This window comes from Mustela putorius, unplaced genomic scaffold (assembly GCF_011764305.1).
Source record: "Mustela putorius furo isolate JIRA1106 unplaced genomic scaffold, ASM1176430v1.1 tig00003854_pilon_pilon_pilon, whole genome shotgun sequence".
Taxonomy (NCBI): Eukaryota; Metazoa; Chordata; class Mammalia; order Carnivora; family Mustelidae; genus Mustela; species Mustela putorius.
Window position 1 is genome coordinate 3,231,129 of NW_025422006.1, and position 16,382 is coordinate 3,247,510.

Genomic DNA, 16,382 nt, shown 5'->3' on the forward strand with positions numbered 1-16,382 from the left:
AATATTTATGCTTCTTAGGAATTGTGGGCTTTTTGAGTGTTAGTAGATTCATTTCCCCCTGAGTCTTAAGTCCTGTCTGTTGGGTTTCCCATGGGCTTTACCCATTCTGATCAGTAGGCTCTACTGAATATCACAGTAGTTATGTGCGAAGGTACCAGTCCTTGGCAACCCAAGGAGTTGTTCGGTTGTAGAATATAGGACACACAGTCATACGGTCTCTGGGGTTTGTTTAGTGTTTGTCTGGGTGGCCTCTGGGGGTGACCCGATTGGTGTATATTCGCAGCAGGGGGAGTTTGTAGTAGTGGCTCGAAGATCTTACCTAAGGTGGAATAAGTAGGCTGATCCTGGATCAGTTCATTCTCTTCCTGATCTGAAAGACTTGCCCACTGACCTCATCCAGAGCTCGGTGTTTGATCTCTGTGAGCAGTTGATTCACTACTTTTGAAAGCCCCAAGCTCTGATCTCAGATTCTCTGAGAGATCTGGGAAGGTCTCCTTTACCTATATGAAGTTTATGGCCCATTAAACCTTGCTTTTGATGGGCTCACTTCATTTGGGAAAGAAAAATTCTGCATTTGTAGAAAATGAAGGACACTTGCCTTTTTCAAGGAAGCTGCCAGCTCTTGGTTTCTCCAGAGAGGATTACTGGTGAAGACAGTTATGAAGAGAACAAGTAACTCTTTTGAATGCAGAACATGTTCTTGCTTAAATATTTCCCAGAACAATTCTAGAGAAATATAATACAGGTAAGTTTTGTTATGCTCTCATTGTGAGTTATGTTTACGAGAAGCAAAAATAGGATTAGAATCATAGAGGAAGAAGAAAAGCTTTTTTGTACCAGTGGTTTATGTTTTATATCACATGAATTCTAACCATTTATAAAATTATCTGGTTTCTTGCCCCTACTCATGGTTGATTTTTTTTCTTTCTTTTTCCATCTAGAGACCTTTGAATTATTTTTATTCATAAGTGAAAAATGTATTACAGCTTTATTTCCTTTTATTAATAGTTCCTTCTTGCCCTTAACCACATCTCTGACTTTTTGGCGTGTAAAGTCCAATGAGCTCATGCTTAATCATGTATAAACAACCGTCTAATTATATGGTTTTGAATTTTCATTTGACCGACTAAACAAAAATGACACAGAAAAAGAGAGACCTGACAGCCTCCCCGTCTTTGGATACCTGGCCTTTCTCTTCCTCACTCTCTCTTCACGCATTTAGTAAAATGCATGTTAAAACTTATCAGAAAATCACTTTGCATTTGCCAAGACTCTGTGGCAAAATTGTTCTTTTCAAGGCTACATGTCAAAAAAACAAATGAGTCGAGCTGAATTATATGTCTTCTTTACAAATTTCTTTCGGACTCTATTCTTTCCTCCTCTGGACGGAGGTGTTACCTCAGTTCCTTGTGCTGCTGGTGTCGGATGACAGAGCAGCCAGTCTTCATGGAGCAGGATTTCTCAACCTTCATTCCTCCGCCGGCTCACCTGAGGTACAATAACAACCATCTCAGCTGCCATGTTTTCCCACCCTCCCCCAAGCCGTTCGGACACATTTTTGAAAGAAGGTAGTGGGAAAATCTTTCCAAACAAAGGTGCTCACTGTGTTTAAACAGGGAAGGAAAAAGCTGTCCATTCCCTTGGTCCTAGAGTTCTGAACAAGGAGCAAGATCTCTTTTGAACCTTGAGATGGTTTCCCCACAGGTAAGCGTGGTATGCTTGATAGAAGACGACCAAAGAAAAGATATACCCCCCTTTTACTACTATTTTTTTCTAGATATGTCACAAGGTGAGTACCTAAAAGAGTAGGTTTGGCTAATTAGTATTTAACAGCTATGAGAGAGAAGAAAGGGAATGGGACACCTGTGAACTTCTGCCAAAGTGATCTATTTTCTCACTAACTCCTCAGCCTTAAAATGTAATTTGATTTCTCCAAGTCTGTGACTCTGAAACATGCACATCTCTAAGCACTGACTGATTTTATAGACTAGATGGGGTAGGTTTATTTGGATGCAGATTATATGGACTATATTTTGAGAATTTAGAGTGGTCTTGCTAAGATTTATATCTAAACAGTCATCCTCCTGAAAATATTTTATTTTTAATTTTTTTTTAGAGAGACAGCGAGAGAGCACGTGCACGCATGCTCATTTGGGGGTCGAGGGGGAAAGGGAGAGGGAGAGAGAGAATCTCAAGCAGATTCCATGCTGAGTGTAGAGCCCTATATGGGGCTCGATCTCACGACCCTGAGAGCATGACCTGAGCTACAACCAAGAGTCGGACGCTTACCTGATTGAGCCACTAGGCTCCCTCTCAGTGAAAATATTTTAGAGACACCTTCGTAATTTACTTCACCAATGCATATACAAGAAATGTGGTTTTTTGAATTATTTTTTTTAAACCAAAACACATGGGCTTCCAAGACCCCATCTTGTTGATGAGCAAGAAATCTAATCTCAGTCATTTTTGCCTGGGGTGCCTGATGCCTTGCCAGGGTGAGACAAGATCCCAGCATCCTTGTACAGAGCAGAGCATGCTAAGAGCTTTCCTGATTCATGGTCCACAGGGTCTTGCTGAGGTACCCACTGGCCAAGGCCAGAAGTTGCTGCTGTGTATATTGCTTGGGCGCAGGGACCTGCTGCAGCTGGAGCGCAGACCTGGAGTCTGCCCTTTGTACGTTTGTCGTGCAGCCATGAGCCCCCTCTCCCCCAACATGCACACACTGCCTTCCTTGACTTTGGGTGCCCTCCCCTTCTCCTGGCTTCCTCCTCAGGGGCAATCCTCTCTGTCCCCATACCTTTTTTTAGCACCTGGATAATCGCAGTGGATTTAGGGTTCTGCACAGAACTAGGAAAGAGGATACCATCAAAGAGTATCTACTTTTTAGGTCTCTGAGAATAACTTCTCTCAGACAAAGGAGTACCAATTACAAATCCTAGCTCAACAAATTTTCCTGCCATATTCCTGGACTGCCAATGGGCTTTAGAGCATCGAGTCCAGAATCTACAGCCTAGAGGCACAATGAGCAGCCCTGGGGGACTTCTGGGTATAGGAAGCTGGGTACTGTCTGGTTCTAGAAGATGGGTGATTGAATTTTTATTGTGAGAAAGTGTAATCTCCATCATCATCTGCCTTTTCTCTGGGTCTCATGCTTCTGGGCATCCCATCTGGACTTGCAGGCCTATGTAGCATATGTAACAGAAAATATTTGTCGTAGAGTATGTGTCCCTTTGGACAGTTTTGAGGAATTATTGCTTGAAGGAAAACAAAGGTTAGCCTAGCAGCTTTTAATGATAACTATATAGCCTTGACTTTGAGAACTAAGAAGTCATCTCTAATATGAAGGAGTGAATGGGATTTGCCCCTGAACCAGCTCTTAGATGCTGGGAAAAAAAAAAAAGTTCATTGGTTTATATTGAGTAGTTTAGACTACAGTGCCTTATGTTGAGTGTGCGTGTGCGCGCGGGCTTGCGTGTGCGTGTGTAGAGAAAGGAAGGCAGATTAATATTCCCCTCCGTTCAGTAATGCAAGGACAAAGACCTGTCAACAAGTGTCGCCCCCCGGTCCATACAGGGAGCCGCCTCACCGTTGGGCAGCTTTGCCTTTTCTCATTCCGTCTTTTGGTTAACTTGGAGGGGGGAAGACATGATCTTGATTCCTGGAGAAGGGTTTGGAATCTAGTACAGGCCCTGGAATTGGAGTTTGGAATTCTGACGGCCCTTTAACAACCTTCTTTTTTGTTTCCTTTATACGGCCATTTGGGGTTGCTCTGCCTCTGCTTCTGCCCGACCTGTCCCAGGGCCTCAGCCCTGCACCTGAGGTCATAGCAGTATCTCCCTAGCTTGGTTTCCTGCGTCTAGTCTTTGCTCTGTTTCCATAGGTGCGGGAAGTAGTTGGACTATCCCCCTCATGGATCTTCGCCACACCCATGCCTATACACCTCCTATAGCATTTTTGGTGGGGGGCGAGGAGGCTGGCCTTGGAGGTCCTATATAATCTGGGAATCCTTCAGTAAGAATGGGAATACCCAGGGCTCACAGAACACAGCCTGTGTGCTGGGCACTATTCTCCGTGTTTTACATACATTGGGTCGTTAATTCTCCAGACAGCATTAGAGAGGTAGGTGCAAGTCCCATCTCCATTTTCCAGGTTGGGAAACAGAGGCACAGAGAGTCTAAGGAACTGGCCCGAGGTCACGCGGCTGGGGAGTGAAGCCCTTCTGGCCCTAGCATTTTTCTCGCCGCTCGCCCACGCTGCTTGCCCGCCACTTGCCCTCCGCCCCTCTGGCCCGCGCAGCGTCCAGGGGCCCGGACCGGGTCTACTGCTCCACAGCGCCCCCTCTGGTGCGTGCAGATCTTGTTCTGGCCTGGACTCCGCGTGTGCTCAGCAGCACGGCGACCCAGCTGAAGATCGGGTGTTTCTTCATTGTTGCACGTGTTGCTTAAAATTCTCTCCAGCTGGTCAGAAGCTCTTGTGGGGAAGCTCAACGGCCTGAGGCTCCACTGGCAGCACGGCACCAAGCCCACAGAGCGTGCTCCATCAATACGACCTGACCAAGGGGGACAGAGGCGGCTTCCTCCCATTCAAGTGTGCACCGCCCCTCCTCTGCTCCCGGCCTTTCTTACTGTTGGGGGAAGCCCTGTCTTAACAGAGCCCACGTAAGAATTGCATCTTGAACCCCTTCACGTTCGCAGATCACTCCCCTGCTTTAACCCTGTGAAATCAGACGGTAAGCAAGCATCGTCTGGCCGGTCGGTGGGCCCGCACACCTCGGAGCACACACTCCGGCTCTGCCGTCAGCGCCGCGGTGCACAAATAACCCAGCACCGAGCAGTCCCTTCCGGCCTGCTCGGCGCCTCTGCTGCTGCTTCCGCCTTGCCGAGCTCTGATTTGCTTATTGAAACAATAGATCTACTCTCTTCCCATGGGATTGTTCGAAAATTTGTCCAGGGAAAAGCAGTAAAATGTGCTTACATTTCCTCTTTGGTTTTCTAGGCTAATTGTTGGTGAACTTTATTTAACACTCTTGCTAAACTGAGAGTCTCTGCGGAGCCCAGCAGCTTTCAGTTAACTTGGCAAATCATTACAAAGGAGAACAGAAGGGTCAGCATAAGCACTCTGTACTAATTAGTTGATAATTGATGTACAATAGCTGACTGATGGGACTTTAGCATATAAACTTGGGGAATGTTGTTTAATATATCTTTACATCTTTATGAGGTGGTTGGGAGCAGTGTATTAATAACATCTTATCAGGAGGGCCCGGTGGTGGGGAGATGGATTGAGGCTTCATGTCCAGGAATCCAGGGCACTAAGTGGTACAGAAGGGAATATGATATTTTTTAATCTCTCGAGGTATAAATACGATTTCATTTAATGCAGGGATCAAATGAAATGAGTAATGCTAGCAATTCCATACTTGGGGGCCAGCATTCCTGAATGCTGACTAAGGTTAGCAGAGTGTTGGTGTGAAAGTTATATCCTTTGTGGGGTAAGCTTGGTAGGTGCCAGCTGCACTCCGAAGGGCAGAGTGGTAGGAGAAATGCACAACTCGTGGGAATCTTCATTAATCTGGATTCGGCTTTGGCCTGTTCATTGGCTGGGACGGGGTAACTCACTCTGGAATGGAGTCATGAAAGTTAGGCTTTAGGGGATCCCCCCCCTTTTCAAATGTGGTCTCCTGAATGCTTATCTCCCAGTTATGAAATCTCCAGCCTTACTCTAGCTCGCTCCCATAACTGCCGCCTTCTGCATTCTGTCGTTTGCCAGCACGTGGCTCGCTTCTGGTTCATGTGCTCCTGCAGCTTTTGTCCCTGAGTCCTCCAGATGAGTCTCGGGACAGCGAAGCTTCCAGGGAGGCAGGCCACAGCACTAGCCTGTCATCGGGCTTCGTTGGTTTGAGGTGGAGCCTGTGAATTTGCAGTTTTGAAGAGCTTCCCTGGTAGCACGGATAGGCAATGAGGTGCGGAGCTGTTGGGGAACACATACCATCCAGGTGGCCCACGGTCCGTCTGCTTCTTTCTCATGGCCAGACAGAGTCGCCTCCTGCAGGCAGCCCTGACTTCTCTTCCTTTCGCCCCAGTAAAGGCCATGCCTGAGCCCTTCTGTTTCCATGACTACCATCTCCTTCTTGTTCATGTGTTCATTCTTCCTTCATTTCTAGCTCATTGTTTTCCAAAGGCTGTTTTTGAATATCAGTCTTGGGTGAGCTCACAGGGAAAGAAAAAAAAAATATTGCATATTATTTGCTCCTCTGGGAGTTACATGCGCTTGCATTTTTAAAGGCTCTGAAAGTAAAGGCTCTGTAATATAAAGATGTAGTTCACGTTCACTGTGTTAGGGTTTCCCAAAGCGGTTTGACTGTGGATCTCTCCATGACCTTGCCTTATGTTTCCATTGAAGATCCTTGGACTTCCTGAAGAATTTTGGGAAATGCCTTTGTGGTTAAAATTATTATTCTTCGTGGAACTGTCTGGTACTTGGATTTTTCTCCCGTCTCTGAATGCCTGTTTCTAGGATTCAGTTTCGTGCTTAATCCTACACCGGCCCTGGTCATTATCTGATTGTTCCTAGGTGCGCGTGCTTTGTCTCTACAGATTGTAAGTTCCATGGAGACAGGATGCTCTGTCCGTATTCCTTACCTCCCACAGGTCTTGTGCAGTTTTGAGCATTTGTAACATTTGCTGAATTGAAATGCTTTACCCCTGAATAGAAAACCAGTCATGTCATTCCGATTCTCACCATTTGGTGTTCTTAGCCATTTACCCATGCCTTGATGTATTTCAGAGTAACACTCGACACACTCACATATAGTCATTAAGTTGTCACTACTGTATCTCAGCAGTGAAACGTTACCAATTTGACAAAACACGGCATAGCAAGCTGAGTATGTTTAGTATGCAAGAATTTCTTATTTCTAGTTTTAGGGAGGCATATGAATGAAGGCTGGAGAGAATCTAAGAATAAGGTAGAATGGCAATGAGGAAAAAGGGAGGCCTGAAGCCTGGGGCCTGTCTAGAGAAGGACAAGTCTATTGTGTGTTGAGGAGAAGGTCTTAGAAGGGGAAGTGTCAGCCTTTAGTCCCCGGTCACTCTGGAGAAAAGAGTTGCTATAGACAATATCAGAAAGCACCAGAAATAAGTGCTTTAAAATAAAATATAATTAAAACTTACAGTGTATTTATTAAGTGCCAAACCACTAAACATATGACTTAGGTTAGATCTTTTAACCCTCAAAACAACTCATGAGGTGTGCACTAGTATTAATCCCATTTTAGAGATCAGGACAGTGAGGCACAGAGAGGTTAAGTAACTTGTCTAAGGTCACATGGCCAGTCCATGGTGGAGCTGGGGAGCTCACCCGTGCTCATAACTGTTGTGCCTATTTGCACTTGTTTTTTTTCCTTTTCTGTTTTTCTACTTTTCTATTTGCATTCAGTGCCCTGATGTGCGGTGACTTACTAACCTACCTCAGCATGAGTCTAAAACCTTTCCTTGAAATGCATGATCCTGGACTGGAAAACACTTGCTCTATAGGCTGTTCTTGGAAAAATTGGTAATATTTGAATACTTGAATAACAATGGTAGATTACATGCCATTATTATGTCCTTGCTAAATGTCTTGAATTTGACGATTTTGCTATGGTTTTATGTATTTAGCAGTGAAGGACAGAAATCTATGACTTATTCTTAAATGGTTCAACAAATTAGTAATAATACAGTAAGCTTACATAGAAGGGATATGGACAGATAAAGAGGTAAATAAAATTTATTAATAGACAAAACAGTTTATTGTCCAATTCTTGCAACTTTTCTATAGTTTTGAAAAATTTTTAAAAGATTTTATATATTTATTAGAGAGAGAGAGAGAGAGGTAGTGAGAGAGAACACAAGCAGCAGGGAGGGGCACAGGGAGGCGTCGACTTCCCATTGAGCAAGGAGCCCAGCTCGGGACTCAATCCCAGGAACCAGAGATCATGACCTGAGCCGAAGGCAGAAGCTTAACTGACTGAGCCATCCAGGTCCCCCTAGAGTTTTGCAGTGTTTTAAAGCGAAAGGCTGGGAAGGAAACCCAGATCCTTAGAGGTGGTAAGACATTATACGGTTGATATATGGTGTATTGGCAGTGTATGGTGGTGGGGCACGTACTAACACATACTTACTCTTTTTTTTTTTTTTTTAAAGATTTTTCCATTTATTTAACAGAGAGAGATCTCAAGTAGGCAGAGAGACAGGCAGAGAGAGAGGAGGAAGCAGGCTCCCCGCTGAGCAAAGAGCCGGATGCGGGGCTCGATCCCAGGACCCTGGGATCATGACCTGAGCCGAAGGCAGAGGCCCCAACCCACTGAGCCACCCAGGTGCCCCCATACTTACTCTTCTAATCCTCATTAACAACCCGATGAGTTAGGTACTACTACTGTCCTCATTTTAGGGATAGGACACTGAGGCACAGAGACTTTAAAGACCTTGCCCATTGTCACACAGCCAGTGAGTTGGGGAGGCAGGACCCAGATCCTGATGTGTAGTATTATTTCTGTCTCCATAACACCCTGGATTTGTGTTAGGTTGAACCATAGAGAAAGTGCTTTTATTTGGTCATGTTTGAACTACACGGAAAGCCACCTCCCGTGATCCACTCTAGAAGCAGGGATCACCTCTTTTATAAGGAACAGTTGGTTTGGTGTCCATCTCTGTAGCCAGGATAAGGGCTCCATGGGGCCCGATTCTCTGTCCATCTGTCTCCAGGAACTCCTTGGCTTATGGCTGGCCTTCAGTTGAATGAACAGTAACAGCCAAAGAAACTGTGATTAGTTCTCCCAAACTCCCCCCAAGTGTATGCCATATCTGTCCCCCTCCCCATATCCGTGTCATTTCTAGAGGAACCAGTGGATAACCACAAAACCTTCTGAGGGATGTAGCCTCAGCAGGGGTAACTGTTACACAAACAACTGTTTGACTTCAAGAGAACACTTTTAACTAATGAAGATGTTAATTAAAAACATGCCCCTGCTAAGATGACCTCTCAGTGCAGAAACTCAGGAAGGCACTCCATTTGTACTTCCCACCAGCACGCAGTGATCTGGGCTGGAATGTATATAGTACTCAGAAGGCCATCTACTCGGATCCTAGTTTGAGCAGTAAACACATTTTAAAAAACATCATGCAGCCTCTAAAAATAAGCGGTATTTCAAAACGAAAACCGGCACACAAGTAGTTGGCACATCTGGTAGACAGAAAAGCTGTATGGTTTGTTTTCAGGGAATGACAAGCCAAGGAACATTCAAACTTGGCCAGTTGAAAAGTTTTCTTCTATCTGTGGTGACACCTGGTTTTTAAAAAAAGTTGGCTTGAGCCTTGAAGCAGAGAGAATATTGGAAGCGTGTAGAGAATTAAATAGCATCATTTACTATCTTGTTTTGTGCAAAGAATTATAAGGAACTGTTTTCTTCTTCAGGAAAGAGAGTGGAACAAAAAAGCAGCAAGGGCATGAGCAGTGATAGTAAGAGTCCCGACAATAACATCTGACGTCCGTTGAGTACCTAGTACATGGTAGAAGGTGTGCTCTAGAGTCCTTTGTGTGTTCAATGAATACGAGATGCACAGTAATTTTAAGAGGCAATGTTATTTCAGGTTCCCACTTTACAGGTGGGAAAGCATACGGATGCTTCGGTAATTGCAGGAGTCACAGGACCAGCATGGGTGCAGGGGGCGGCACCAAGACAGGCCATCTCCAGGGCCCAGACCCCAGAGCCCAGCGTGGTTCCAAGCAGTCTGGTGGTGGCCATTGCATTTGACACTATGAGAACAACACTGGAGTTTGATGGTTGCATTCGGCACCACTGGGTCTTAGTCAAGCTATTCTTTGCCTCCGCTTGTGAGACAGATGATGCCATTTTCCAGAACATTCTCACAGCTGGGCCACAGACATTACTTGTTTCCCATAAACTTATTGTTCACCCTGGTGCTTCAAGGGTGCCATTTATGATATCTCTCAGAAGCTGTCATTCCTCTGTGGTTACAGGAGGTTCACGGTGGCCAGTGGATTTGGGATAGGAGGTGGAGGAGCCAAAGCGATGGGGATACTGGGAAAGGGAGGGTCAGGGTCTCCGTATTCCAGAGTGGGAAGATTGTCAGAATGTGTGAATCGGGGCTAGAGAGTTACAAAGGCAGCCTTGACCAGCATACAGTTCTGGCCCGGGAAGATGGGTTTGTACGGATGTTCCCTGTGGGGCTTCATCTTCAGTTCTGACCGAGTTCCGGGTACTGTGGGGGAGCATCAGGGGACTGGCTTAGTTGGAGTTTGTTTTTGAAAACCAGCGCCGTTTTAGAAAAACAAACCAGGAGGGTTTCAGTGGAAATAATGTGTGAGTATTTAATATTCATGTACAACTGTCTTTTATTTTCATTCATTCATTAAAGTTTTTGTTCATTGAGGTATCATTGACATGTAACATTCTAATAGTTTCAGGTGTGTGACATAGTGATTCACTTTTTACAGGCACTGTGAAATGATCAGCACAGTAAGGCCATGGGCCACCGGTCTCCACACACAGTCACACACATTGTTTTCCTTCTCTTTCTCGTGATGAGGACTTTTCAGATTTACTTCCTTAATAACTTGCAGTATGCAATACTATATTACTAACTACAGTCACTGTGCTGTCCATTACATGCCCAGGACTTATGTATTTTATAACTGGGAACTGTAGGTCCCCTTGACCACCCCTCTCCCTGGAGCCACTAATCTGTTCTCTGTATCCACATTCACTCATTCTGAACTTCAACGGCAGACTTTTGTGTGTACGTGGTACAGGCCCTGGGCTAGGTGCCGAGGAAGCAGAGCTGCCTCAGACAAGGTCTTTGTCTTCAGATGCGATAAAATATAAGAGGAGAACGTGGCAGGCATGTCAAACTGAGAGTTCCCTAACGGTGCTGAGGCAGATGTGTTATGAGAGATGGTGGGGGGGCGCGGTCAAAAGGAGGACTTGGTCACATCTGCCCAGCTGGCAGTGGGGGAGGGGCAGCCAGAGAGGAGGTGACCTTTGAGTCAAGAGTGTGAAGATGAGGAGCTCAGTAGTTGGACAAGTTAGGGGAAGGGTGTTCCAGGCGGAGAGGAGAGCATGAACAAGATGAGGGTTAAATGAAAAGTTTCAACAATCATACTTGTATTTAATTATTCTAAGGGGTGCATATTTCCACACCAAAATATCTCTGAAATCTTGATACCATGTTCTAGGTTCATCAGCCATGCGTGTTCTTACGGGCACATAAAATAATACGAGGCTTATAACATATGGCACCTTAGCTTCGAGGAGAGAAAGTATCAGTGTGCTTTGTCATCGGGTGGCATTTCTTGGTTGTGCTGTTCCAGCTGTCAGCATGTATTTGTTTTAAAGGCAGATATTAGTACCTTTTTATTGGGAAGGAGTCGGACATTAAATGACGGATGAGTAGACGATACTGAGTTTTACAAACTACCTGACATCTGATGTTGCTTTTCATAGTATGGCTGCTAGTGATGGGACATGGGGAGGCGATTCAAGTGTCTCACATAGTGGACTAGACTCCGAGCCATCACATCACCTCTTTCCAAGGAGTTTGAGAGGCAAATGGCAGGTAGCTTGTTGGAACTTACAAAGATACTAAATTTATGATCATTGCGTAAAAAGGTGCTCACTATTTCTGGTGTCAAGATAGAGACCTGAAGGTGCAGTGTACGGTGAGTCCTGAAAGCGGAGACACTATCTATGACTGGCCTCTCAAGGCACAAGAAGATGCATCAGATTGAAGGGGCAGAGGGTGGGGGGTGAAGGGCAGGTTCTGAAAAAAAAAAAAAAAAAAAAAAAGTGTCTGAAAAAAAAAATCGGAGAGAAATTTCGGTTGGAATAATGATCTTGGCAAGTACCCAAGGAAGAAACTAAGCATCCAGTACCTAAACTGAAACACACAGGCCCCATGAAAATATACCCTAGTAGAATCCATTTCGGTGCTGTCATTGAATCCCTGTGTGGCCTTGGGCAAGTGAATTACCACTGGGATTTCCCAGAGGGCCGGACTAAAAAAGCAGGTTCCTGCCAGCTAAAAACTGCAACTCGCTCAGCATTTTGGAGATGTGGTTTCATTGACGAGAGCATGGTGATTGCCCTAAGGTCTTGTTTATCCTTTAGTTCTGTGGGCTCTTGGAAGAGAGTGTTACAAAAGATGACAAAGTCATTTTTTTTTGGTTATTGATTTAATTTCTGGAAAAACAAAATAGGTACTTATATCCCCTAGGGCTAAGGAAAGTTACTGTGATGATTTTCCACTTACTTTGATCCAGATATATCAATGATAAATATGGGGAAATTGATGAGAAAATTTTAGAGTCTGATTTGTTAAAATCTGACATCATATTTATTTTTGTTTGAAATGGGAACACAGTGTACAGTCACTGAGACTTGACCAGGTAGTTTGCAAAAAATGTTTGAGGAAGGACATCCATGTGAAAAGAATGTCTAGAATGATTCAACCAGTATTGTTATTATTATTTTTTTTTATAGATGAGTCATGGCTGTGTTTGACTTTCTCCTCTATGGTTTTCACTTCTCTGTAATGACACAGATTTTTGTGGGTTTCTTTTTTTTTTCTTCCTTCTTTGGGTATATACCACATTTTACTACATTTGAAGATTGTTACTAATGAAATGATAAATCTATGTTGAATTTGGTTACCATGCTGCTTTTAGAATAAGTGTTTTATTTATGGCTCTTTCATCCTGTTTTTTTTTTTTTTTTTTAATTGGGTCTATGTCCAATGACCATGTACTGAGATGAAGAGGAGAAATCAAGATTGAAGATACTCAGCCAGACTTTATCCCTTTAAAGAGACTTTTTGGAAGGCCAGAATGGGAAGGAAGTAAACCAGTTAAATAAGTGTTATTTGGCCATGTCAACTTTCCTTGGTGGGCAATTCAGGATCTCAGCTATTCTAGAAGAAACTTCTAGATATAAGTAATCCCATCGACTTACCACCTTGACTCTTTAGGTAGGGAGATGATAAAATAGGATTCTTCATAACTGAGTACTTATACATAGAAGGAGCAAAATGTAAGCACATTTTGTATGAATGGTAATTATGGAAGGGTTTTTACTGTGGCAATGGCTTTCTCATTAGAAATACAGAAAGCTTTGGGTATCACTAATACTAAAAATGAACAAAAAGGTGATCCAAGGACTGTCTTGAAAGAGGAGTCCTGAGAGAATTGGGCACATGTGTGTATTTACTGATTTCTGATGTAAGGGACATGAAAGCTAACCTGATTCATTTGTTTTTAGGGGCTCTTGGCTTTGGGCCTCAGTGCAAGTCCATTGGAAAAGGCAGCTGCAACAATCTAGTGGTCACCAGCAGTCCCATGATGGTTCAGCGACTGGGACCCAATTCACCTCCAGCAAGCCAGGTCTCTACAGCATGCAACCAGATCAGTCCTAGCTTACAGAGGGCAATGAATGCTGCCAGCCTGCATATACCTCCTTCAGATACCAGGTCTCATGTTACTTTTTTTTTTCTCCCTTCCTCTGGTATAATCACACCCCACATGTGTTTTCCCTTCCCTTCCTGAACATATGCATACACAACAACACACACCACACACACGTACACACACGCGCGCGCACACACACACACACACACACACACACACATACCTGCTCCAGCAACTCTTTTAATTTGACATTTGTAGGGGAACGTGTATAAAAACAAAGTATGTGTCATTATATCCTCTTAATTGGGAAGAATGGCTTCCTCCCAGCTGTCTTGTAGTGTGAGTGTAGTCAGTGCCCGGTTTGAGACTTTTGGGACTTCATGACAAAAGCCCAGTGTGTAAACGTGGCACTTTGGTGAGGCTAGAGAATTGTGATGGGCCACATACAGCTCTTACCTGCTCATTTTCTAGGGTATGGGTTGCAGTGTCCCCAGGCTTCTTTACCATCTGTTTTGTCTGTCCATCTAGCCACCTGAATATCTATTAAGTACCTACTATCTGCACAATATAATAGTTGAAGTTTGGGGAGATGGTAGAAAAAGTAAAGAGAGAAGTCATGAATTTCGAGACTTCATAATGTGTCTGGGAAGACACACTTTCACGCATGAATTACAGAGCATTTCAACATAATGTCTGATTAGGTGCCAGAATAAGGGGGTTTCAATAAATGCTGTGTGTCATTCCGTATGGGAGAGAATTGAATGGGAAAGGGAAATCACCCTTTCAGACACATTTTTATATCTCTCAAGGTTGATATTATAGGGGACATAAAACCAAAGCACTGCAATGTGTAAGGTCCATTTCCATGTTTGAAATGAATTATTTCATCTTATAAAGTAGGCTTCTTGGGGAAAGCGTTTTTACCTCTTAGTCCTGCCTCTGCTCTAGCTGTGCATTTGCAAAGGAATCGGACTCTATGGGCCTCTGCTTCCTCTTCTTGGAGGCCGGAATCTGCCGAGATGTGTCACAGCTGTGGGGTCCCGTGTCCTCTCCCGACCTTTCTCCTCTTCCTCCCTGTCCTCCCAACCGCTACTTGAGACTCAGAAATCGTAGTTCCTGGGTCCTTTTTTTTTTCCCCCCAATGCCAGTTTTTTCATGAGATGGAAACTTGTTTTTCACCTAAGAATTTTTGTGATGGAAGCTGCTGCTGTCACTTTCCCATTGAGGATTATGCCTGCAGGGACTCGTCAGACTTGCTGAGTGTTGCATGTAAAATCAACTGTACTCGGGTGGTAGGTGTCATTGAAAAGCCTTCAGCTTCCTTTCTGTGGCAAGTCCAGCCCATGCCTTGAAGGCAGAGAGTAATAATTAATGGAGAAAGTGGTGGTAGGCCGGGCGAGCGCTGCCCCAGCCACGTGCCTTATGCAATTCCTTTCATGGGTCGGCCAGAGAAGGGTCATTATCTCAGTGTTTTCTGGCATATTTGATTCCTTAGCATAATTTTATATCCTTAAAGGACAGCATCTTAAAGATGCATTGACATGTGTTTTTGACTATGTATTCTTTGAGTCCTCCAATGGAAATAATTCTTTGGCAGGATGAGCAAAGAAACAGGAGTTGCGAGGTCAGGTGGCTTGGCGAAGTATGGAAATTACTTTTAGCAATCTGGGAAGGTTGCATTTATTTGTGATCCTTAAATTGGTCTGTGTGTTCCGTCAGGAGGAAGAAGGGTTGGAGGCAGCAGTTCAGCTTAAGGGCATTTTGCTGTCTAAAGAGAAAGAGAAGACGGAGAGAGGAATCATCTCTGTGTGTTTTCCACTGGAGACACGCCAGAGGAAGTGGCTTGGGAGGGGGCATGCGCTGTACGCTGTGAGTGATGGCTGTCACTGTAAGATTTATTGTTAAGAAGGACAAACCTACAGCCTCTGTGCATCACCGCAAAGGATGATGTAAGATTTATTGTTTTTTCCTGGTTATTTATGTACTTGTTATTCATTGTAGAAAATATGGGTAGTACGGAAGAGCACGCGCTAGTGGATGGTCGTCATCCTGAATGCTACCACCCATAGGCAACTGTGTGACCGATTTGGATACATTCCCTTCCCTTTACACACAAATGCATTCACAATAAGCACAGGTTTTCCTTTCCACCAAATTGACCTATAATTACTGACATCGTGTTGTAATTACCACTTTTTTTTAGTTCATAAAAACACCTTCTTCTGTAGTGAAAACCTTCTTCAGTATAGTATAATGGCTTCTTCCTGCCCCAGATTCCATTTTATTAAAAAAAAAAAAAACAAAAAACAAAAAACCTCTAACTTTTATTTTAAAAATTTAATTTTAAAAGTTGCATTTGGAGATGTCTAGTTTTGTGGCTTTTGCTCTGTATTCCCAAATTGCACTGTAGCAAACATCTATCCACTGATACACTCACCAGTCATCTGATCGTTTCTGTTTCCTTACTAAATACTAGGAACTATTATGATACCTTTTGGCAATTTGATGTACAAATTGTTACTTTATCTTAATTGGAGTTTTCTTAATTATTGATAATATTGAGTAGTCTCCATAGATTGACTGTTTGTATTTCTTCTTTTGACGTCCTTTGACTGTCTCCTAAAGTGCTCACTTTGGAAGAAGCCCTCTTCTGTAGCTTCACTGGGTCCTGTTTAATGCGGTGATGCACAGAGGCTGTAGGTTTGCCCTTCTTAACTTCCCAGCCATTTTTGACTAGCCTCATTTGATGACACATGCAGACTGCACCTTACCTTCTTGAAGATCCAGAAGCCATTCTTGATTTAGGCATTGCCCAAACTCTGTAATACAGAGGCCATGGTATGTATGTACCCTGAAGTGACAAGTACTGATATGATAACATCACACAGTGGTTTCACATACCATACAATAGAAGTTGGGCAACA

The 16,382-nt window shown here is 43.9% G+C and overlaps 1 protein-coding gene across 4 annotated transcripts in view; it reads left to right on the forward strand.

Moving 5' to 3' along the window:
- The window catches only part of GLIS3 (GLIS family zinc finger 3), a 436,920-nt gene that overhangs the window by 126,224 nt on the left and 294,314 nt on the right, over positions 1–16,382 (forward strand). For all 4 annotated transcript variants that reach the window (XM_004766193.3, XM_045065029.1, XM_013063320.2 and 1 more), the window contains one exon: positions 13,313–13,520. In XM_004766193.3, coding sequence (XP_004766250.1) covers positions 13,313–13,520 — 208 coding nt within the window. The remainder of the gene's footprint in view (positions 1–13,312; positions 13,521–16,382) is intronic.